The following is a 25,272-nucleotide window of genomic DNA, read 5'->3' as shown; positions in this document are numbered from 1 at the left end:
ATGGGATTGAAGGCCAGAGTTTAGAAAGCAAGACATAGGGTCATACTTGAACTTTTTGAGAAAACAAAGAACATGATTTGTTTTGATCTGAGAACTGTTTTCTCCACCAGAGCCAAAAGCTTCCTGCTCAGCCTTCCTGCCCTGGTATCCTAAGAAATGTCTATGAAGCAATAAAGTTTTCTCAGGGGGGTTTCATTACTGAAAGGACTCATTAGGAAAGACATTAAAATACAAATTACCTCATAAACTATTTAGCTCTGCCCCAGTGGGAGCTTGCTTATTAGGGCCCGAGCTTTGAACAAATAGACCTAATCAATTAAGTTTCATTAGAAACCGAAGGTTTCTCAAACAGAATGTGTAGGTCAGGGACCAGCTGCTGAAGGCCTTGATTAGAAAGAGCCTCTTTCAAGTTCCCATTTCTCTACAGAGTCCCACCTTCTCCAAAGCTGAAAAGAGGTGAGCTTGCTTTCACTCTACTTCTGAGAACACCTGAGTGCTAGGTGTTTGGCAAAATCTGGCCAGGTGGCATGACTGTGACATAATGACACCTTTTTTTCTTCTTCTATAGAAGTGTCAGGAGGAGGCCAAAAGCGACTCAGAGCATAGACCTGACAGAGACGCCCATTCTCAGAGTCTTCCAAATGCATCGATGTGTGTCTCAGAGGAAGTACTGGGAAAGCTTGTACTTAGGGTCTCTCTCCTCTGCTTTCCAGACCCAGAGATGCACTAGCTACAAGCTCTGTATAGATCAAGGAGGAACTCTCCATTGGAAAGACCAGCACAGCAAAGCTGGGCTTTACAGATTCTCACAAACCTTTCTTGCAATTCAAGACTTGATTTTACAAAGAGAAATTAGGGCTCAGAGGTTGCTGGATGGAGGTGTGTGCATGTGTGCATCTCTATCTCTCTCTGTGCTTTATGTCTATGTGATTATATTTACGTGTCTATGTTATATGCATATGCACACAGAGCTATATATGCTCATGTCCAAGCCTGAGTTACCTTTCTCTATTACACTCCATCTTACTTTTTTGAAACAGGCTCTTCCACTAAGCCTGTAACTTACTTGTTTTGCTGGATTGGCTGGCCAGAAAGCCTATGGGATAATCATGTCTTTTGCTGCCGAGCACTGGGATAGCAAGCACGGACCACAAGGGCAGATTATTAGGACAGTGATGAGGACACAGGCTCAGATGCTCCTGATTACATAGCAAGCACTGTTTGTTTGTTTGTTTGTTTGTTTGTTTGTTTGTTTATTACCTATCTATCAAGTCCCCTCCCAACCCCTAGATGTTTTTGATTTAAAGATCTGCTTTTGGAAACTTCTGCGACTTTGTGTTCTTGTTTGCTTCTCGCTCAAATATATGTGCTGAACTCTTAATTCTCAATACTCCAGAGTGAGATTTTGTTTATATAGATAGGTCCTTTAAGGCCAAAATGATGTCAGAAGAAGAATTAAAGGAATAAGAATAAGAAGGAAGAGGAGGAGACAAAGGAAGAGGAGGAGACAAAGGAAGAGGAGGAGGAAGAGGAGGAGGAAGGAGAGGAGGAGGAGGAAAGGAGGAAGAGGAAGAGGAGAACAACAACAGGGGTAGGAGGAGGCTACAGACAGCACACAAAGGGAAGACTTTGTAAAGACACACGGAAGAGATGGTCTCCTACAAACCAAAGCCTACAATAGATCCCTTTACCTTTGAGCTCCAAAGGAAGCAATTCTGTAGATTCTTTGACCTTGAACTTTCAGCCTCTAGAACCAATGATGTCTGCCATTTAAACAGCCATGCTGTTGGGGTGCTTTTCTCACAAGCCAACAAGGGGCAGCAGCTTTCTCTGTTTTCTGTTGCCCATCTCCCTAGCTTCTACCTGTGCACCTGGACCTGATCTTTCCCTCTCATTGGACATTGCCTTCAACTCCACTCCCATATGGTAAAAACACCGGCAGAAAAGGCAACAGTATGTGATAGTGGCTGGAAAATTCCCAAGCCCATCACAATATGGATATGGGAGTTGATGGGAAGAAACTTATGTTCTCAGGGATTATAAATATGTCCTCCGGGTGTACAAAAATGTTAACTAGACCACACTGGCATTGCCAGAGTCGAGGAGAAGGTGAAGGATTACTTGAGCACAGTGAACTGTTTCGATGAGCTCAGTCCTCTCAGCAGGTAGACTTAATCGTTCTGTAGACTGTGGCCATCCGTCATCTCTCGGCTTTCTGCACAGCAAAGAACCAATCAATTGTTCTGACATAAGAAAGTGACAGTATGTCAATTGAATGTGAGAACAGCTCACTGTGGCTATTTTTAAGGTCTATGAAAATGTCAGTTTCTTAAAGCAGTAGGAGATATGTGCTCTTGTTAGGATCGAATCTCAGGGACATTGATTCCTACTGTTTTATGATCATTACAGCTCTACTTTGTAAATCAAGGAATGGTGTAGAGTTCCCATAATGGGGCTTACAATGATAAAAGAAGAAATAATTCAAGATATGCCTACTTCAGAAGAATAGAGGTATCTTAATGTCTTGGACTGGGGTGCGGCTCAGAGAAAAAGCATGCTTGACTTACATGCCTGAGATTCTGGCCCAATTCTCAGCACCCCAAACTAAAAATGAGGGAATAATACATCTTATCTGATAAATAAATAATACAGTGTATCCCAGTGTGTGTCTAGGGTGGTTGCAGACAGCAAATTTTCCTCAAAGAAAAACCCTTTCCTTTCTGCTCCCTGAAGTCCAGGTGGCAGCCACCACAGCAAATAACAAGTGTCGTCCTTGGGGGCTGTCGAAAGAAGACTGTGGTCCCACACTCCTCCACTCTTCTATCAGCATGTAGGGATCTGTCTGATGCACTGTGGTATAAACGGGCTTTTGTGGGCAGCCCTGGGAAAGTCCCTGTCCCTGACATGTCTTGTGAGGAAAAGTGTTTTTTGAGTTCTGAATGACTGACTTTTAAACACACAGTGGGAACACCACCCACATTTGTGAGAATTGGGAACTGCTCTAACTGGAACTGTTTGTAGAAGATCCACCAGGAAGATCCGAGGGAGGCTCTGAAAAGTCACGTGCACAGTGTTCCGCTCCTTAGCATTCTGAGTAAGGCAAGACCTTCTAATCAAATGGGAGCCAGTTCAGTTGCCAAGCATGTAGAAATCCTCACACAGCCAGGTAAGATGTTCATATGAACTCGTGATGCTGAGAAGCTGAACATGGGAGCCAGAGGGCTGCATCTATCATTGAGCTACTTTTACGTGAGTAAATTCACATCTAACTAAAATTTAGAGATGGAGGAAATGGCATTTCAAATAACAACAGGACATTAAAATAATTTTTCCTTTTCTTCCAACACGTAAGCCATCTCCCTTAATGCCCTTTTGTTTTCCAGAGACTATGGATATTGAAGAATTTTCTACCGTAAGAGATTAGGAAGTAAATGCTAGCGAGTCCTTTTAAAGGAGATTATCAATGGAAGTATGCAAAACTGCTTTGCCACATATTTCATTCATGATACCACACAGTTTCTGAAAACCTGCTGAACACTGAACTCCCTGTACACTGTATAGGCTGTTTAGCAAATTCCCTCCCCTCCTTTTGAGTCCATCTTTCCTGGGTCGACCTGGAACGTTTCTTCAGAAGGCTGTCTGAGATTTGGTGATGTTCATACAAGGACCAGCATAATCCCTGGAAGGCCTCGTGGCTGCCAGGGGACCTGAGATCTCAATGGTAGACATTCCCAGCTGAACTAAAATGCCAGGGAGAAGGGAAGTGGCCATTGGCAGAGTCTGCTAGTTACAAACCTGCTTTTAACATGCCAGGGGTGCCAGGGGTGAATTCTAAGAGATCTGACTTGTATAACCCAGAGGATAAACATCACATGTTCATGGATGCTTACTAACATTTTCGCTGCATCTGTCCAAGCCGTCTACCCTGAAATTCCAGAAATGTGAACTAGATCACTGACCAGTTGGTAAGTGGATAGGGAAAATCTGCCTTTTTAGTCCCTAAGAGCTTCCAGCCTACACATCAGCCGGTGATTTGCATAATCCGCAACACTTCCCCCTACCCAAATCCTTTCTTCAGCCATCCAATGCAAACAAGATCTGGCTCAGGTTCCCTGAACTAATCCACACTAACCCCATTTAGAAGGGAGGCTGTTCCTTGTAAGTTAGCAGAGCCAAATAAGCTCCCTGCAGCACAAAGAGAGGTTTAGTAGAAAGACGTTCATGAATATGCCAGTAGGAGAGGCTCAGCTTCTAGGGTGGTTGCTGAATTCCAGTGCTACACCAACTTAGTAAAACTTCAAGGTTTTAAAAAGCAAGGTAAAGAATTTAATTCTGCCTCTCCTTCTGAATTCTAATAGATCTTCAAGACCCTGATCACGAACAACAGTTTAACCAAGAGCATACATAACCTGGTCTCAAGTCTAAATGCTCCTTCCATATCCACACGTGTTTACACTTGAAGTATTTCTCATGTCTAATGCTAAACTCTCAAACCCTGCCTTAGCAGGGAGGCAGCCTGTGTACACGAATAAAAGAGCTTGCTGTAATGAATTGCTTGCTTTAATTAATTTGGCCATGATGATTTGGGTCAGTGGTCTTTCTCCTCCCGTCTTTGGGATGAAGAACTGTATATTCTCCCTGGGAAATCAGCCTTTCCCACCCTTCATATTTGCTTTTATTAGCAAGTGCTGATGCACAGACATTTCTATGGTGTTCCTATCTGTGATGTATTCTATGGGAGCCACTGGCCACAGGTAGTAGTTAACTATACTAAAATCTAGGCACTAAGATTTAGCACTGTATTTTAGATTATAATTTATTTTAGTGAATTTAGAATTTAAATATTCATATGCTGCGGGTAGCTACTGTACTGTAGAGCACAGGGCCTGGACATAGCTGTGAAATCTTTTAAAAGAGTTCCTGGGCAGTCCCTCCCACCCCCCTGCTAAGGGAGATCCCACAGTTCTGCATCTGACTGTATCATCACACTTAACATCAAACTTAGTCATCCATTTGTGGACCTGATTCCCCTATGAGAGTGTGAATTCCTAAAGGCTTCCCTTAGGAACACAAAGTCTTTATTGTGTGTTTCTATGGACCAAGTAAAGTGGAACTTTAAAAATGCTCAATAAAGATTTTTGGGGTACAGAATGAATGAATGAACTGATTTCTCTGTAGAAAGCTAGAGTCATTTCCTCACAACAAATGTGTGAAAGCGATCTGCTGCAACAAAACACATGAGGACATTCCTGGTAACAGTGTGACAAACTGTCTTTGCCTGAGGAGGTGACCCAGCCCTTTATCTTATCTTTTCCTTGTTTTATGCAGAACTGGAATTTAGAACAACTTGGTTATAGACAACTCTAGTCATTAAATCATGGCTCTGTCCAGACTTGTTCCTCAAGAAAATTCCCAGGAGACAGAGTTTGCTACCTACTGGGACCCAGTGAGGTAAGCACACCTTTGCTAGGATCCTGCAATCTTTAAGAGCTCACATTGGTCTAAAGGACAGCTAGACTCACTCATCAGACTTGAAAATAACCAAGTCTTTACATCTGATTATCATTCTTGTTCCAAAGGCTCACTAGCCAATGTGCTTTCCTGATAGCATCCTAGAGATGCAGTTACCCGAGTTCGAGGGACTGGGGACCAATGCTTCTGCTGCTAGCAATTCACTGAGCCTAGTTTCAGAGTCTAAGAACCAAAGAATGATCCTAATTGTTCTAGGAAGAAAACACCCCAGTCGGAATGGCGGTACTCATGTCATATGGAGTATACAGTTGCATCTCAGAGATAGGTGTATTTCCAATATCTGCAAAACTTAACAGCAATTTCTGCAGCCACAGTGAATGTCTGTTTTAAGCAACGGAATTTGAACTTTAGTAAATTCTGTGTAGTTTTATCCTTTGTGTTCATTTTAACAGTAAAATACTTAATGACAAAGATATTTTTACATTCCTATGACTAGGAATTAGCCCTAATTTCTAGTCAGGCCTATAAAAATTAAATGTTTGAAATTTGAAATCACTCTGCCTTAAGGTGTTTTCTGAAGCAAGTCTTGAACAATTTGAAAAGAATTAAAAGTCGTCTTTATTTTATATATTTTAACTCATCTGCAAATTCAAGGTAACGGCTACATAAACCCCATGGCTTCTTCCTATAGCCACGTCTCCATAAAGAACATGATGACGAAGTGAATTAAAGACCCGAATTCTATGGCCAGTGTCTTCACATCTCTATTGAAGAGTTAAAAGTAACTCACTATCTCTTATAGCTTGTATTTCTGCTCTCTCGGATTATAGAGTTTACACAGCATGTTTTAAACACAAATTAAAACAGCAACAAAAAGTATTCTTTCAAATGGGGATGGGGGGGGGGAGAAAAACATGTAGAAACAAATTACTATGGGCTAAGAGTATTACCCCATTTAACCTCCAAAATGACCCTATAAAGGGATGTCTTGCTCTTAGTTATCCTCATTCTTTATATGCAGAAATGAAAAAAAAAAAAAGAAAAAAGAAGAAAAAAAAAGAAAGGTGAAATCTCTAAGTCAGGCAGTGCTTATTTAGCACTAAATTTTTTCTCTTGATTCTCAGAGGAGAAAAAAATAGCCTCATCTTACTCTTAATTACAATGTAACCAATGCTTCCCATACTAGTCTAGCCTAAAGACTAGTGTGAAAATGTTCCAGAGATTTAAACTATGAACTTCATGTACTATTAAACATAAGGAAACTTGGCATTTTCTGATTCGGCATTCAAGATTTCAAACTTAGGCAAGCATAAGACCCTGGGTGATGTCCCAGTCCTCAGCTCCAGGAAGAGAGAATTTCAAATCTTAAAACTAACTAACTTAACTAACTAACTAACTAACTAACTAACTAACTAACTAACTAAAGCAGACCTTCTAGGACCTGCAGAGCTTTGAACTTCTGGGTGCCACTGAGAGCTGACCCTCCTATGCAGGGCAAGGTAGGAATAGTCCATCAGCGTCATGGCTGTGCTGTGGTCCCCATCCTCACTTGCCAGCCTGGCTACAGGGAAATGATGTATGCACATGGGTTAGGAGAGTTACAGCAGACCAGGAGAACACCTCAGGACTGTCCCTGTCATGTGGCCCAAATGGCTGTCACCACATGGTTGATATGACACTGAGTGTGGCTGGGTCACTATCACCAGCCCTCTCCTGTGGCAGCTGCAATCCAATCCCCATGCTGTCTTTAGGTCATCAGAGCAGCAGATATTCAGCATTAAGTGGTCATATCCGAAGCCTTTATCTGAGGCCCAAATCATCAAACTGCCACTTGTTGGCTGCCTGGCTTTGGGCGTTGTCTTCTGTGTATTAATTAATTCATAAGCCTGTGCAAATGAGATGGCTCTGTCAGAGGATTAATAGGATTAAATAGCACACCGCATGGAAATGTGTGGTTCAAGTGCTCCCTACGCAGTCTTTCACTGAATCCATACCACACAAAAGGCATACGGCAACAGGATGGACCATCAGCATTCAGTGCATATTTGATATGGTTGCATATTAGTAACTCATATTCATGCCTTACACAAATAGATATTTAGTGCCAGGTATATGCCAGGTGTTCAGATCTTTCCCTTCTGGGAGCCAGACAGGCAAGGAGGTTAGAGTCAGGTTAACAGAGGACTCGCTCAACTTTAAAATAATTGACCTCACCCAGGAGGCTTAAGTTACTCATGCTTCCTGTTTAATGTTTACGACTCAGAGTGGATTCAGCAACACTCAACCCTCCAAGAATGATGGTAAAGTTTAGCCAACATAAACTCATATGGTCATATGGCAACGCGTGAAACGAACATGGCTGGAGATTGGCTTGGGGTCGAAGCAGAAGCTGTTTAATCCTACTCAGGTCATTGGGAATGGTATGAACACTGAAGTCACTTAGGGAAATGTTTGAATGAAGAAAAGCTTGGAGAGATGTGGTAGAGATGTGGTAGAGTCACGCTGAGGAAGCCACAAGCTTTGCAATAAATAGTCTGAGAAGCTATAAAAATCAGAATACTTAAGGAGATTAGAAGAAGAAGAAGAAAAAAAAAAAACCCAAACCACAACACGTTGCTTCCAAGAAAAAGAGTGAGGTAAAACAAACAAGAAGTCTAGAGGAAAAAAGAAAACTACTAAAAGCACATTGTAGGTGTGTGCTTGATCTTACAGAACATAAACGGATTTAGTGAAGTAAGGGAGGGCTGAGGGTTAATTTATCAGAATCTGAAAAACACAATGATAAGACTGATTACTCTGTCATCACTCCTCAGAATGCCAGTGCGAAACCCAGGTAAGAAACACTCTTTTTTCTACTAGGAAGGCTGAAGGGAGAGAATGACTTTAGTCCAAGAGTTCAAGACCAGCCTAGGCAATACAGTAAGACCCTGTCACAAAGAAGAGAGGAGATGGGAAGAGGGCCTCAGAGGAAGGAGAAAAGGAAGAAGAAGATAGAAGGGAAGAAAGAAAATATGTCTTAAAGCTGGAGAATAGTATCTTGGGCTGCTCCTCAGAGTAGAGTGTTTGCCTAACACAGGAAGGTCCTGAGTTTAATCCCCAGCAGTGTATGAGAGAGAGGAGGGGGGAGGGATGGAGGGAGGGAAGGAGGGAGGGAGGGAGGGAGGGAGGGAGAGAGAGAGAGAGAGAGAACAGAGCATGCAAAGCACACAGTGTTAGAGAAGAAAGCTAAAGTGGACAAACGCAGAAGATGATGTCCAACATTAACCAAGATATAGGAAGTCCAAACAAAAACTGACAAATATTTTGTTTCAAAAATAACAATGCTTACTATTCCTTGAAGGCTACAAGATAGGAATATGGCACGTTCTCCTGTATTTCAGGAAGGAATAAAACTTGGTACAAATTTCAAGAACGTTGACATATAGTATTTAAACTTTATATTCCTTTTGATCTATTAATTGCAATCCTGGGACTCTCTGCTAAGGAAATAATCAAAGGGGGTAATTAAGTAGTTTCGAGGTAGCTGTTTGTTTTACTTTTGTGATCAAAGAACTAATTCTAGTGAAAAATCCAAATATCCTGAGAAGAAAATAACAGAATAGTTCATTTTTATATGATATCTATGGTATAAATCACGGAAGTATTAAAATGTTTATGAAAGATACTTCATGATAGAAGAAAAACACTCATAATATTAAAACTTTCAAGTACAGGCTATTAATTATGGAGGGTGATGCCAAGTTCACACAAAAAGGGAAAAAGACAAAAGAAAAATTTAATGTTAACTTGTCTCCAAAATTTTACTATCATATATTAAATATAACTCAAGCTATCCTGGAATCTACAAATCTACATGGGTGTTTGTTTGTTTGTTTGTTTGTTTTGCGTTTCTTTTAGCTAGATTTCAATGCTAAAGTGTCAATGCTCTTGGCCCATCAAGGGCCTCTCTGGCAAGTGTTGTCCTTGGCAGTGGTTGTCAGTCCCCAGGAACTCACACGCCAGGGACGCTGACACCGGTCAGTGAGGGCTTCTTGGTGAGAAAAGGAGAAACAGAGGCCAAGCTGAGTCCATGCTCAGAGAAGGTGTGACTTCTGCCCTCTTGTGAAGCTGAAAAGACATCCCAGAGATGATACACTCGAGGGGAGTCTGATAAGAAGGAACTTACAGGGCTCCAGGGGACTGCAAGCAGAAAGGACAGAAGTGGATAGGCCAGGCAGCCAGATGTTGGGTGGGGCACTGGGAAAGTGGGTGTAGAAGGAGCTGGAATGATCAAGAGCCAGACTGAAGTTCTGCTTACTATAGGAACGTAATGCAGCCTGCATCCCTGTACTGCCAACAGAAGGATCGTCCACGAAGTAGTGCAAGCGAAATACTTACAGGTTCTGATGTCCCCGGATTATGATTCAAGTTTGTTGCCTACTTGCCTGTCTGAGGACATGAAGTCACACTTGTGCAACCATTTAAACACAGCTTCCATTCTAGTGACCACATAGAGAATTTGGAGACGAACTCAGTTGATGCATGCCTGTGTTGGTGGAACTTAATGTTAAGAATCTTGTGATACTTTGAGTTTATGCCAAGATGGAGATCACGTAGTACTTTCAGCTAGCTTTCCAAATGAATGGGATACAAAGAGAATTTTAAAAGGATACCTGTGGAGGGAAACGCACTCCTTTACCTACATCGTGATGATCAAATCCCCTTTGCTTCATTAAGAAAACTATGCTTAAAATCAACGCTGTAGCACCACTTACTCCTAAGCCTGAGTTTTCTCCCACAACTCTTCTGTCTTTAGCACATTTAAGTCCAAAGCAAAACTTTTGTTATTAGCTGTGCTGGCCAAACTTTTGGAAAGTATAAATTATCCTCACTCTGAGAAAAGAAACCGAACTCTATCTCTGCAGAGCGGAATTTGCCTACGAGCACTTCTGCCTGACTTTCTTTTATTCTCCTTGGTTTCTGTGACACAAGCAGAGTTTGTTTGCGCAGTGTTCCAAAGCAGACAAGGAAACACGTGTGTGCACACGTACACAGATACACAGGGAAGACACGCCCAAAAGCCCTGACAGGGAATGTTCCCAACCAGACTGTGCGTTCCTTGTCCAGATGTGGCTGACTCTAGGCTCAGGGACATTAAACTAATACAAAAACAAGACCCAGCAACGCACGTGCTGGGCTCCGTGACAAGAGGCCATGAGCAATGGAGATTGTATTTCACCTATTGTCATGGTGACCAAACCAGGGTGGATCCTGGCAGAAAGAGAAAGAAATAAAACCCAGAAGACAATGAGTCCTTGGAGTCTGAGTGCGGGGAGAGCCACGACAGAGATGGATCTAACTGAGAGACTCTTTCTTTTTCTTATTTTGTTATGAGTTCGGGTGTTTTGCTTGCATGTGTGTCTATGTACCATGTGCATGCTGGATGCCCATGAAAACCAGAAGAGAGCATCAGATACTCTAGAATTAGTGTTACAGATGGTTGTGAGCCACCGTGCATGCTGGGGATTGAACTTGCATCCTCTGAAAGAGCAGCCAGTGCTCTTAACCACGGAACCATCATCTCTCCAGGCCTGGGGATCCTTTTTTTTTCTAGAGACAGGGCCTCACTCCATAGTCTGGTCTGGCCTCAAACTTGTGGGGAGACTGCTGTCTTGGTCTCCTTAGTGTTGGAACAATAAGTGTGTGCCACACCCAGTTGTGCTTAGCTCTTTTTCAACATACCTGCATGCTTTAGTAGCCTCAGTCCTTGCCCAACACAAGTCAGAACTCCAAGGAGCCAAGCCAGATCCACAGGAGCCCCAAGAAGATGGTAATGAGACAAGGGAACATAAATTATTGTGGGCAAAATTCTAGACAACTTGTACTAGATGTCAAGAGATAAAACAGTGGTATGGCTCCTAGGCTGGCTTGTGAATTGAAATAAAGTGACCGTCCCAGGTCTTCAAAACAAAGTCTCACCAGTGGCCAGGTAATGGGGCCCACAGCTTTGGACCACAAGATGCCTTATTTTGTTTCCCAGTAACCTGAAAAGGAAGCCCAGCCTCTTCTCCCTCCGTGTGCTTTACAGCATTGCTGTCCACAGTAAGAGCTCCAATAAAGGGACACCTTAGAAAGTGCCCTACCTACAGCCAGCAGCTAGCTTGTCCTAACAGCTACAGACTAGCACACAGAGATGGGGCTTCATTCAACTCGGAAATCAGAAATCCTGGTCAAGTCTTCCTCCTGTGACAGTTTGTGACCTTAGACAAGTTATTGACTTGAACCTCAGACCATTGATTATTAAATTCCCCTAAAATATTCCCAAGCCTCATTGTGTTTTATAATTTGTTGATAAATTGTAATTCTTGATTTCAAGAGAAGTATCCACTTGGGGTTGGGAGTCTGACCCACAGGGAACAAAATGCTGTAGGAACTCATTCTGTCCCTGTGGAAACATCAATGGCCTCATAATCTAAGCATTTACATGTTATTTGACAAGTGACATAATACACCCACCCACCCACACAGTAAATGGGTACATTGAAGGAGCAGATGACAGGTCCTGCTCTCCACCAATAGGAAGGAGCTCTCTACTCTCGGTCAGATGCTGTTTAGTTCTTTAATAACAGCAGGTAATAAGATCTAGCCTGTCTTAACTACACAGGAGTGTGGAGAAGCCTTTTCTCTGGGATTTAGAGGGGCCTCGAGAGCTGAACAGGTATAATAAGCTAAGCAGTTCCTGGGCCTGTGCTGCTTCTGGGTTTACACCACCAAGCTTGCTTGCCATGGGAAAACAAGAAGTGGCATGGCAGGAAAAGGGAAACACCCAAGGAGACCTGAACCCAGGCCTGTGACCGTAGCTCATCAGGTCCTGTAGTGGACGGTTGGAAGGGTCTCTTAAGCTCTGTGTCTATAAAATGAGGATGGTCAGGGCTCCTGAGAAGTTCCACTGGCACCATGCATTTGAAAACACCTTGCGGTTTGTAAAGGGTTCTCCATAGGCAAGGCTCAAAGTGGGGGGTGGCGTGGGGGGTGGTCATGCGCCAGCACTGTATCCTATCAGCTGCTTGTGCTTTCAAAACATCTCAGAGTTGCTCTCACCAGACTGTCAAGGGGTTAAAAGAGAAGACATTACAGCATGCTCCCCATCTTTCCTGCCACATACAAAACAAGTGCTTAATTAACGCTGACAATTGCTATGTTCTACCACAGGACTCTAAGGGGGCAAATTGCCTATAAAATGAGACACGTTGAATGTATTAGCGAAAACATTCTCATGGAATCTTACATAATTCCTATTAGTCTGCTCCTTGGGCAGTGGTTTTCAGAAGAGCAGAGCAAGAGGATTCTGGAAAAAAAAAATATATGGTCACTTAGTCCAGTCCATCATCGTGTTTTGATTACTAGCTGCAGGGACACATGGCTGCTAGCATGACTCAAAAGTTAATGAGAGCTTCCTTAGAGTCAACAGCACTTCCTGCCCCGCCGGGAAGCTTCGGTGGTGCAGCAGACAGGGAGTCATTCATAGCCTCCTACTCCCGCACTTTTAGGAAATGGAGCTGGGGCTGATTGAAGCCAACAGGCCTATATTTCTGAGAGGTGCCAGGGAGATGTTACCAGGGGGTTGCTTTTTCATGGGTACAAACTCTCCAGGCAGCTCCACCGGGAATTGGGTTTGTCTATGATTTATCTGTTGGACAGTGGGTGGCCAAGGGGCACCACAGGGCAAACAGTCACCCCACTTGATAATTAGGGAGGGGAAAGGCAAACACAAACACACCCAGGTTGACATTCAAAACAAAGTGAGTGTTTAACCAAGGCTCGCTCACTATACCACCCTAATTCTCTGTCTGAGGCCTGTGAGGAGGAGGCCACTGGGCAATGGCAGCGCTGTCGCTGCTGCTGCTGCCTTCTCAGAGGCACTGAAGCCACTCAGAGGCCACTGAAGCACAAGCCAGGTTGAAAACTAAAGGCCCAAGAATGGAGCCCAGCTGTGTGCTGGGCTAAGTCTCTAGAGCGCTGTAGCCCTCTTGCTTTGGTAAAGGGCTTGTCTCAGTTCCCCTCATCCCCTAAAGGCCTTGCCTCTCCAGTCTTATTTCTGTGCTCATTCCCATGGGCACATATTTAAGTAGTTATTCAATTAACTCCCATCACCCCTATAGATAGATGAACTATTATTGACCATCAGTGTGTAAAATCCAGCATGACCAGTCAGTCCATCATGATGGAAGAAACATCGCTGGCTATAGACTGCCTTCAGTTCCTAGAAGAGGAATGGCATTATTCCAACCTCTGTTTCCGAAGAACATACACATTGCTGCTTTCCTCTCAAGGAAAAAGCATGATGGTCATTGTTGAGGTATCTTTCCAAAAAATTAAACTTGGCTGGCTATTCCTTACAAGTGCACCACTTAGCTTGGAATTTCTGTGGTTTTATTCTCACCTTTTCTGACCCATTCTTATTCTCTACTAGCCCCCTCTCACACATCTCCTTAGTTCTGTTGGTACCTTGCATAGTTTAAACTGCACTTTAGACAGCCTAGTTACATTCCGTTTCCATTTGTGGGTCGTGTACAGTTCCAGGGGCCTTCATAGTTTGGGGTGCTTCTTAAGAAGCATCAGTTGAGTGAGGGAGATGTGTGGTGAGGGAGATGTAAGTTGTAATAAGTGGCAACAAACTGTGTTGAACTGAAGAGGTGGCAGAGTGGGATCTGTGAGGGAGTCCACCAAGCTCTTGATAAATGGAGGGGGACACTCTGAATCTATCGTGTTGATTCAGAGGTCCAAGCTAATCTTGCCCCCCACCATCCATGTATTAAAGTGATTGAATTTAATCTGATAGCTACTGACATTGGATAGCTCTGTCATAGTTGTATCCTAAAGTTCAACGTTGTAATCAAAAGCTTTGTCCTTGGGCTGTGGTACTTGCACAGTATACATGAAGCCCTGGGTTCAAGTCCAACCCTGGCATAAGTCAGGCAGGAAGGTGCACACCTATAATCCCAGCATTCAGATAGCTGGAGACAGGATGTTTCAAAATGAAAGGTTATCTACCTACGGTACCTAGGAAGTCTGAGGCCAGCTAGGCTATGAGACTCTCTGTCATATCAAAACAAAAAAATATCTTTGTTATTAGAACTGTCATTAGCAGGAACCAGCTTTTGCTAAATAATGTGTCATTAAGTCAGTTTTTAAACTGCTTTCCCCATGCTATCATCTAGGGGCAATATGTTCTATTGTGTGTTTTCTGGGGACAGAGTCAGACACAGCCATACACAACTCTTTTCCTAGGAGCAATGTCCTCCAGCCTTCATTAACCCTGTTCAAACGGAAGGTAAGAGCAGCCGGAGCCTTTGAGACAGCTAGAGCCTTTGAGAGCAGCTGGCCCTATGCCATCCTTCACTTTAACTAGCTTCTACACCGTAGTAGTCACCTACTCTACAGTTAGATGCAAGACAGGGACATAGATAAGTTCCCACAGCGCATTCAGCTTTCAGGCTTACTGCAGATCCCTTTACAACACAATCCCACCCAAAGCTAGATAGAAGCTTTCTAATTCCCACAAAAAGAAATCTAATCTCGAACACCTGGGAAGTTGAGTCAAGAGAATCCAAAAGTATGAAGCCAGCTTGGGCTACTTGATGAGTTCAAGTGAGGTTGAGTAAGTTAATAAGACCCATTTGAAAAATAAAAATAAAAGAAGACCCGGAGATGTAGACCATAGGACCACGCTTTAAAAAGGAAAAGAAAAGAAGAAAAAGACCGTGGAGACGAAAAGGATCCATTTGTCCTGATTGAGAACATCACTCTTACATACTCCTGCTCCATTCTGTGCTGTAGATGGGAATGATGCCTGTCCCATGATGCCTTGCATTTGCCTTTCCTCCTCTGTCCCCTTTCCCCACGTTCCCCCTTTCTCTCTCCTCATGCTCACCCCAATCTTCCCCACTTCTTTCCCTTTCTCCCTTAATGTTAAAATATCCCCCAAGTACCTGGTGACTTGTGTTTTTGCAGACCCCACTTCCAACTAAGACACACAGGACCCACGAATCCGTGGAAAGGTCTCATAATTTAGAATAATTAGAAAGATGTGAGGGTTCCAGTGACGTCAATTCGTTCATGATCCCCAAATAAAAGCCTATATCTATGTACGTGCATGGAAAACTGTGACATCAGCTCACCACCATCTTCAGAACCTAGACAGCTTTTAACCAGCGCTACGATGGAGGTAGGACAATAAATCAAAGATTGCCACACGTGCTTTTAGTAAGCTGCCCCAAATTAGTACAACTCTGAGTTTGGTAAGAACCCTAGTGGTTTGTTTGTTTGTTTGTTTGGTTGGTTGGTTTTTGTCAGCAGAGAACAGATGATCTCCAGCAGAAGAAACAGATACACTCTACTGGGCAGTTCCTGGTCGGTGAGCCTCTAGCAAAGCTGTACACTGATATAAGCTCTGCCCTGTGATTTTGTCCACCTCCAGGTTCAGGATGATGGCTTTTGTCAGGAGCCAATAGGGAATCTGAAATGCAGCCTGCCTGAGGCATCGCATCCTCAGGAGAGTCAGGCTGAGGTGCTGAAGTGAGGCCGGCTCTTCCTTAGTAGCTGTTCGCTAGTGTGTTCTGAGAACACACCCTGCCGAGGACATTCATCACAAAAGCCCCTGTGTGACCTTAGGAAAAGTCCTTGAAAACAGTGAAACAAGAGTCTCCATTGAAATCTGGAATCCATTCCAGTCTCGCACAGGAAGAAAATTAGGCATAGAACAACAAAGCCCGTAGTTCAGAGAGACCTGGGGAGGCTCTGGCTGACATTAAAATCATGGAAGACTTTTCCCCCCTTGAATGCTTGGTATTTCATCAAATCTTTTCATCTGTGCAGCCCAAAAGCGGCTAGAGAACACTGTATGAGTAAAGATGGCTATAACGGAGCAAGTAGTTGGCAAAACAGACAGACTAAGAGTAGAAATGCTGACTGCCTCGATCAAGTCCACCTGACACTTTTCCAAGATGCTATGTGAACGCTAGTCTTCCAAACGTTAGCAGCCAACACTGCTGCTTTCCTCTCTGGGATAATGTCTTGGTCACTGCAGGGGCAGCAGAGGTAACAGCTGGGGGCAAAGAGAAAAGCCTGCTTCCCAGGCACATATTGTGAGATCCAGTTCATGAGTCCAGGCATCACCAGCCTGGAAATATTTATTCCCTTAGAACATGAATCAGCAGAGGGGTGCTCACTCCGTGCATTTAACTCAGCAAACATTTGTGGGGTAACACTATTTTTATAAGGACAGACCAGTTCCCTTTTGTTCCCAGCTGACATTACTCAGAGCTAATTTGCCATATAATGTGATTGAGTTCATGCATATAAATAATTATAAGCCTGTACCACCTGTGGGAGCAAGAAGAGAGATGGCATTTTCTTTCCCTTTCTCTTTCTTTTTCTTTTTTCTTGTTACTTTTTAGTTAAATCGCGATTTTAAGACCCAGTAATAATCAAATATCAGGGGTACACGGTTTGAAATCATGTTCTTACATTTCATCTCCAGTTTGTCTGAAAGAAGGACACAGATTTCATAGCAAGGAAAAAGACTGAAGAATCCTTTAGTTGGGAACAGACATGTTAGACTCAGCCCCAACACATTTACTCATACACGTACAAATGGTTGAATTTTGTTTCTTCTTAAGCACCTTTATAGTTCATTTTTATTTTCCTTCAAAAAGGAGGGGTGTGTGTGGGTAAATGGCATTACTCCGGTCTCCAAAACAGATGCCAATTTGAACTTTATTTTGCCAGCAAGTATTTGGTTTGGCTCTGTGGCAGTTGAGTTGAAAAATATTTGCCAATTCCAAAAAGACTTAGCAAGCTTTGCTGTGGACGCTGTGCCATCTGGCACATCACAGGGCTTGTGGCCGAGCAAAGAGAGCTCTCTGGACCATAGCTTTCATTTGCTCGGGGTTGCTAGCACTGGGGGTTCAGTTCATTCCTAGGGTCAAGAAATTACAGGTCAAATAGGTGAGGTTCCCCAAAGGCAGTGACAATGCAGGGTATATGTGCGCGCGCGCGCGCGCGTGTGTGTGTGTGTGTGTGTGTGTGTGTGTGTGTGTGTTGTATTAGGACAGATTCCACATCCATGTAGCATGATGGATAACTTTCAGAACGGTCCACAGCAGCCTCACACACAGTCCAGGCTGCCCACCAGCACTCCAGATGCATGCCCACTGCTAGAAAGCACTACCCTTACCCGATACAAACAAACAAACAATAAAGAAAAAGGAAAGAAATGCTGTGCTGCATTTCCAGTCATCTGTGTGAACTATGGTGCTGAAATTTAACTGTATTAGAAATGAAAGTGCTACTTCCGGTAACCGCTAAATAGTCTCAGAAAATCCACATTATATTGGCAAGACAGATGAGAACCTGCTTTGTTAACACCGAGTAGAATATAGACACATGGATACATCTTGAAGTATTGGAAGAGTGGTCTCACTGCCCCTAAACATCATAGGTTAAAGGTCATTGAAGGCTGTTGTGTGTGGTCATGCCTTTCAAGTACGGATGGCCAGAAACAAGACCCCCAACCTTTCAAACAGTGTTACAATGTAACTAAGAACTGTGTCAAATAACAGCTGCAGAAGCAACAGCAACAACAACAACAACAACACAGTGTTCCTATAACTGTGGACACTTAGGAATTAAATGTGTCTTTATGACATTGTGTAGGAAGAGTGACACCAAAGATGTAGCTAGGATATAGAGTTCTATATTTTTTTTTTTCTTCACGCAATGAGCAAATACACACATAGTTGGGCACTTCTCCAAATTTCTCAACATCCTCGTCCTTAACATCACATGCCAATTATATACTTGGGACCTGATTATCTGATGCAGAAATCTTGTAACAAATACCTGGAAGGCAAGGCCAATCTTTCACCCATCTTTCCAGAGAAAGACCTATTCACCAGAACCAAGCCGAGCGGTCTCTTAACGGAGGTTTGGAGTCAGAACAGAACTCAGTGATACTACCATGCATGATGCAATGAAAGGATGACTGAAGCTCTTACTTACCATTTTGGCTTCTGAATGCATTGGCTGGACTTGGGGAGAAGCACAGGGGTTGCTGAGGTTTGGACCTTGCATGCCCATGATGCTGGAGTTCACTGACATCTGTCTCTCCATCTAAGAAAAAGGAAGGTAACACAATTAGAAGAGGAGAAGGGCAACAGAGGCTACAAAGTTGCCCCCCCCCCCCTTGCTTTGCTTTGCTTGCGTCTGGGGAGGTCATGAAGCATTTCACTGAACAGCTGAGAAGCTGCAGGCTTGGTGCAGGGAATAATGCACTCTTGAATACTGAACCTGAGCACATTAAAGAATCTCCCAGTTCTGTGCTCTCTGTAGAAGATTTGCGATGCCAAGAAGGATTGCCTGGTCTGGCAGCCATCGCCAAAGAAAACTACCAAATGTTTCTGCTTCACTACGCTCTTTAAACCACCACTAATCATATTTGGTTTTTGTTGCTATAAAGAATAATGTATGCATAGATGTTAAAAGATTATATAATATACCAAATGGTTACCTTAGGATGCCTTTAGCATTTGTTTACCTGAAATTTTATATAGAAAGCACGAATCATTTGGCAATAAAAAAAATAAATTTAATTTTAAAGCAGTTCTGTCCCCTGTAGTGCTTCTCTCTGCTGGTACAGTGCATTAGCACAATCAAAACAGCCCAGGACATGTTGCACAGCCCAGCCATCTCTGCACTTGGAGGGCAAAGGTGGGAGAATAGATCACTCTAGGCTACATAGGGAATTCTAGGCCAGTCCGAGCTACACAGTAATACCCTATCTTAAAGCCAAAACCAAAATCAGAACCTTCACCACCACTGCTACTCCTGCTCAATATATAGAGAGTAGCTGCCCCTGGCCTATCTCCTGCTCTTTAGCTAGTCAAGATTCCACACAGATGTAGTGTCAGGGTCCCACAGCAGGCTTAGGCTTTCTGCAAGAGAGAAAGAAGTTGGGGTGGGGATTACACATCACAGGGGAACAGTTTCACTTATAGGCCCTTTTGCTAGCCTACCCCATTGTTTAGAATTAACAGCAGTGCCAGACCGCTGGCATCCTCAGGGTGTTGAGGTCACCATCTGACACACTATGGAATAACTTTATCAATTTTAGGTCTTCTGAGACATTGGAACATTAACACATACCATACATGAGATATCGAGAAGATGGAAGCTAGGTCTAAATGTGAACCCCATTAATATTTCATGTACCTCTTACACATAAAGCCTGTAGTTAATACATTCAACTGTAGTGCTCCTGACCTCAAAAAGTTTTAGTTTTTTATTTAAAGATTAATCAACTTGCATAGCAAAATTTCTGTGTCCGTGCAGAAAGAATGCATGTGATGTTTTCTGTTAAGGAGAAAATTAATACTTTTCAAAAAAATAACCCAAATTTCTGTTGTTAGTCAATTGATGCTTCAATATATTTCTACCAAAGGGTAGAAATGTGGTTAGAAATCTAGAGGTACCCCATCCCCTATCCGGTTTTAGAAAGCAGAGTTTCTTATGGATGGAGGTTCAAAGTGGAGTGTGGGAGCTTCCCCAAGGGGCAAGCTTGAGAACGATGTGGAGTTAAATGGTTGTGGAAAGGTCACTCAGGTTGCTGAGGTTCAGTGGCTGTGATTTCTTTTGTACTGACCCCTGGCACAGGCATCTGGTTATTAGGCTGTTCTGTGCTGTCAGGTGGTACCAGCTCAAAGCTTTCTTCTAAGGTGGGTACCCAGCTTTCTCTCAGCCTGGATCAGCTGACCAGTTATCCAGCAGGGGTGCGGGAAAGGTGTCAAGAGAAAGTAAAGAAGGCCAATTTCCCGAGGCCTTGATAATTCAGCAAAATCAAATGTCTACTCCCGTGTGTGCTCTAACTCTCCAGGAGGCAAACGTACTCTATTTTTAAATCGTTTGAGTTGTGATAAAATATACTTAACATAAAATTTACCATTTGGCCCGTTTTAAGTGCTCTTGAGTATCATTAAGAACATTTGCAGGCTGTAATTAAGCTGTGAAGAATTCAAGAAATGTGCCCGACTTAGAACTTTCACCCCGAGACTGAGCGATAAGGGGAAGTGGAACAGCATTGGGTCTTTTATGCCAATGAGGACTCTTATAGAGAGGGGAATTAAAACCCGGGTGGGTTTGCCCTCACTGTTTAGAAGGATGGACTCTTCTAGCTACACAGGGGTGAGAGCAACCAGCCTGTGGCTGCCTGCTGAGGAGTCAGCTCTCCAGTGCATTTCTCTAAGTTGTTATGATTGTGTCGACTCCATTACACAAAATACTGGTTCCGAACAGGCTGTTTTCTGTAAATGTGGATTTTCTGTCAGGTAGACTATGAGCAAGCATCACTGCTGAAAAGCAGCCTGAGATTTGCTGGGCCAGCATCCTGTCTGCACTGTAACCCTAACTTTAAAGAGCTGACAGGAAGCTGAATGGCCTTGCTGAATGCCCAGCAGCAGTTTCCCACCAGGCCATGGTGTTAGGCTGTAGCTCATCGGTAGAGCACTCCTTAAACCTGAGGAGGCCCTGGCTCCCAACTCCGACTGAACAAAATCACCCATACGAAGGGTTCCCCTCTCTTCTCACACTCGAGAGCAAGAGTGTTTCCAGGTTACTCATCTTTTCTAATGAGAAATAGGTGTGTGTTTTCCCAAATTATGAAGGCATTTGACTTTCAGGATAATAGGAAATCACTACTCAGGAAGTCCTTGAAGGCCGCGCCTGCCTTCCCTACAGGGAAGTATCTAGCAGTTTGTGGCACACAGAAAGTGCTCACTCAACAAGGTGTGTAGGATGAATCGGTGGATGGATGGGTGGATGGATGGATATATATATTATGTACTTGGGATCTAGGCAACATGCATCCTGAATCAGTTAAGAATGTCACCTCCGTCTAAAGATAATTGAAACTTTGATGCCCCAAGCCTCAAGATCCCACTCTAAGGGAAGAACAGCCTTGACTGACAGCCTTGACTGACAGCCTTGACTGACAGCCTTGACTGACAGCCTTTGCCCGACTGTCCAGAAGACAACGTCCCAGGAGCACAGCAGCTGGTAACATGACTGAGGAAGGTAAACCTTGATTTCTACAGCCTGGGGATCCTAAGAATAATTTTCTTTGAGATTTTACTTCAGTTTTTATGAATAGCCTTACATCCCTGAAGCTCAGTACTATTGATATTTTTAAGTCAAATAGTTTTGGGTTGAGTGGCCTGTATATTGTGAGATATTTAACAGCTTCTCCCATTAAACACCATACTTCCTGGGAATCACTGCTCTGGGATGACACAGCTGTCATGACAGTCTGTGCTCTGGACTAATGGTTTGGGACCTCTTCAAGGGCCATGTTCCTGACTTTTTGTCTATACTGGTTCTTGCCCATTCACTTGAATCTTTTGCTTTCAGGATAGAAATCTTTTATTTATTTATTTATTTATTTATTTACACTCCAGATATTATTCCCCCCACCCCGTCTACCCGCCAACTGTTCCATATCCCTTACCTCCTCCCCACCCCTGTCTCCATGAGGATGTCCCACCGCACCTGACCTCTAAACTCCCTGGAGCCTCCAGTCTCTTGAGGGTTAGGTGCATCATCTCTAATTGAACACAGACCCGGCAGTCCTCTACTGTATATGTGTTGGGGGCCTCATATCAACTGGTGTATGCTGCCCGTTTGGTGGTGCAGTGTTTGAGAGATCTCGGGGGTCCAGATTAATTGAGACTGCTGGTCCTCCTACAATTCAGCCACGGGGGTCAGCAGTTTCTGTTCATTGGTTGGGTGCAAATATCTGTATCTGACTCTTTCAGCTGCTTGTTGGGTCTTCCAAAGTGCGATCATGCTAGGTCCCTTTTTGTGAGTGCTCCATAGCCTCAGTAATAGTGTTAGGCCTTGAGACTTCCCTTGAGCTGGATCTTACTTTGGGCCTGTTGTTGGACCTTCTTTAGGATAGAAAACTTTTAGGATAGAAACTTTCTCAGTGGGTCAAACTGTGTGATAGGATAAAGTGGAAAGTGTACTAGATTTTTGGAGCTTCCAGCTCCCGCCTCATCCCTAGGAATGACAGCTTAACTATATAGAAATAAAAGATCCCTGTAGTGACATTTCTCTAGTTATTCTTTAGAAATTCTGAAAAGAAAATTATTTTGGGCAAGTAGGACATAGAAGTTGAGCGAAGACAGCGTGTGGTTGAAATCTCCATGTAATTAGTTGAACTGAACAAAACTAGGGATTTAGATGTTAATAGTGCTATTCTCTTCTGTCAGCCAGTCTAGAGAAAACAAGCCGCTCCTCCACCTGTCCTCTAGCTCAAGTTTGCAAGATGCCTCCAGCCTGGATCAGCAAGCATTTGCAGTGGGCAGGTCCATGTGTCTGAGTCCATATGATCTTCATTCCTCAGCCTACTTCACGGATACCTGAGCCAATCGTTCAACAGGGAATAATCTGAGCTCCTTGATGTGAAGGGAGGTGTGGGTTCCACTTTACAACCCTCAGCCATGCTCAATGTGTTGTGGGAGAGTTGCCAACTGCTTACTGCTTTTAGGGTTTCTAGAAGTCTCCAAAATCCTGTCCTTCAAAACATAATCCCAGAAACGAATAGGAAAGGGAGAATGCCCTAAAGAGGGAGGCAAGACTTCTTCTGTTCCACTATAGCTCCCCACGTTGTCGGAGGGGAAGCAGTGTGTACAATATGCTCATCAAGAGTGGACACTCTTAAGGTCAGGTGTAACGGTGCATCCTCCTAACACTGGGAGACAGACAAGTTCAAAGCCACCATGAACTGCATAGTAAGACCCTATTTTCAATAAAACTCAATAACTTAGGAGTCTGACTACTTGAGTTTAGATCTTGACTCTGTCGTCTACCAGATATACATCCTTATCCAGGAAAAGGAACCCTATGAGCCCCCATTTTCTCATCTGTGATGTCAGTATACAAGTACGTATCTCAGCTGTTTGCTGTGAATGAAAAGAGAATGTGTCTGTTGTTTTGTAGTGGAAAGCCCAGACAGTGGAGACAGGATCACTGAGTTCAAAATCCAGCTACTCTGCTTCTCAGATGAGCAAGTCACTGGCCCAGCTTCCTGCTCTCCAAAGATGGCGGCCATCATAGACCTCCCTGGAGCACTGCTGCATGTGCTGACAGCGTCCTTGCAAAGTGATCAGCATAGAGTGGACACTCAGTAAGTGCTACCATTTATAGACCATGATGTGCACAAATCCAGATTCCCAGCTCTTGTATGTAATCACTGTAATTAATGTCCTGGATTGTGTCTAGAATCATCACTGCCTATTTGATGACCTGTATACAGTTCAAGATGTGAATGTGGGACTGCAGTCATTCATTAATCCTCCCCTGGAATTAGTACTAGAACACCAGTCTCTGCTTTGAGGCCAAAATCTGTATCTGTTCAAGTCCTTTGTAGTAGATGGCACAGTATTTGCATATGCTCTGCATATCCCTCCCATTTATATTCTATCATCTTATCCTAATACAATAATAATGCTCTTTAAAGTGTTGTTAAACTGCAATGCTATAGAATAATAGCAAGGAAGAAGTCGGCACATGTTGAGAAGATATGTGTGGGTTTTTTTTTTTTTAAACAATATTTTCAGTTCCCAATTAGCTGAATTGTGGGTGTGGAATCCCAGACAGAGAGCTGACTATAGCTATAAAACAATATCTTCCTGAACAAATCCCATTCCTTAGTTGTGGTGGGCTCATTTGCCACCAACAGGTGGAATAGACCCTGCTCCACAGCAAGGCCCCAAAGGACAGGAAAATGCCTACAAATGGGCCCCTGAGTACCCTATGCATCCTGGCCCACAGCACAAATGCATTCAGAGGTAGCTGCCTTCTTCCCAGGCAGCTCAGATCTCAGCTCCTAATTTCTTCCCTAGGACTTCAGTCCTAGTGAGAAGTCATTACAAGCCCTCCCCTCCCCACAATATGCTTACAGGCATCAAGACGGCAGAAGATCCTGGCATGGTGGGGTTGGGCAGGGTTCCAGGCATGGAGGCCGGCATGGGCTGCCTCTGTCTGTTGTGGAGATGGAGTAGAGATGATAGAGAGCCTGGGACAGGCCTGGAGACAAAGAGAAAAAAAATCATATTATTCCTGATGGCCTGGGTCTGTTATCCAGGTTCCAAAACCAATGGGGACACCAACATCACGGGCAAACAGATCGGATCCTCTGATATGAGAGCCACATAATTGAGGATATTAGGGAAATCATAACAAATAAAATACATGCCTGGTTTCCTTTGCTGCTTCCTAGTTAATACATCAAACTCTGCTTCATTTCCTGACCCGTTATCTAACTGATATTCAATGGAAACATGCTGGTGTGTCTCCAATAGCCTCTGCTTCTAAGGAAGAAAGTCTGCAGCACAATGCCCAGTTTACCCCAGTCTCAGCCCCCAGAGGGTCTTAGTGTTGAGGATCTGGGTCCACTGGGATGTTAGCCCACACCTTTGCCCTGAAGCCTGCCTGGCTTTGCTCTGGGTCCATGGTCACTCTACAGTTACAGAGTAAACTCCATTCACATATTCCTGAATACGCAGGAGTACATTTTGACTTTTTTTGGTAGTTCTACTATGAGTGGAAAAACACAAAGTCAGGACACAAACAAATGCAGCTGGGCCCCGGGGCTTGGCACTGAGCTCAGCATTTCTCAGGGTAAGTCCAGAGTTCAGCCCCTATTAGCAATCTCCCGTTTCATAATAATGTGAGGTGTTAGGCTGTTTGACAGAAATTGATTTGGGC

General features: G+C 43.5%; 1 protein-coding gene across 3 annotated transcripts in view; it reads right to left on the bottom strand.

The window, feature by feature from the left end:
• Creb5 (cAMP responsive element binding protein 5) overlaps positions 1 to 25,272 on the bottom strand; it is a 394,770-nt gene that overhangs the window by 67,136 nt on the left and 302,362 nt on the right. For all 3 annotated transcript variants that reach the window (XM_029478951.1, XM_021164792.1, XM_021164793.1), the window contains 2 exons: positions 24,465 to 24,591; positions 18,514 to 18,624 (listed from right to left, as the gene is read on the bottom strand). In XM_029478951.1, the coding sequence (XP_029334811.1) occupies positions 18,514 to 18,624; positions 24,465 to 24,591 (238 nt within the window). The remainder of the gene's footprint in view (positions 1 to 18,513; positions 18,625 to 24,464; positions 24,592 to 25,272) is intronic.

This window comes from Mus caroli, chromosome 6, assembly GCF_900094665.2.
Source record: "Mus caroli chromosome 6, CAROLI_EIJ_v1.1, whole genome shotgun sequence".
NCBI classification, from domain to species: domain Eukaryota; kingdom Metazoa; phylum Chordata; class Mammalia; order Rodentia; family Muridae; genus Mus; species Mus caroli.
The sequence above is the reverse complement of the archived record's forward strand: the minus strand, read 5'-3'. Positions and strand labels throughout refer to the sequence as shown.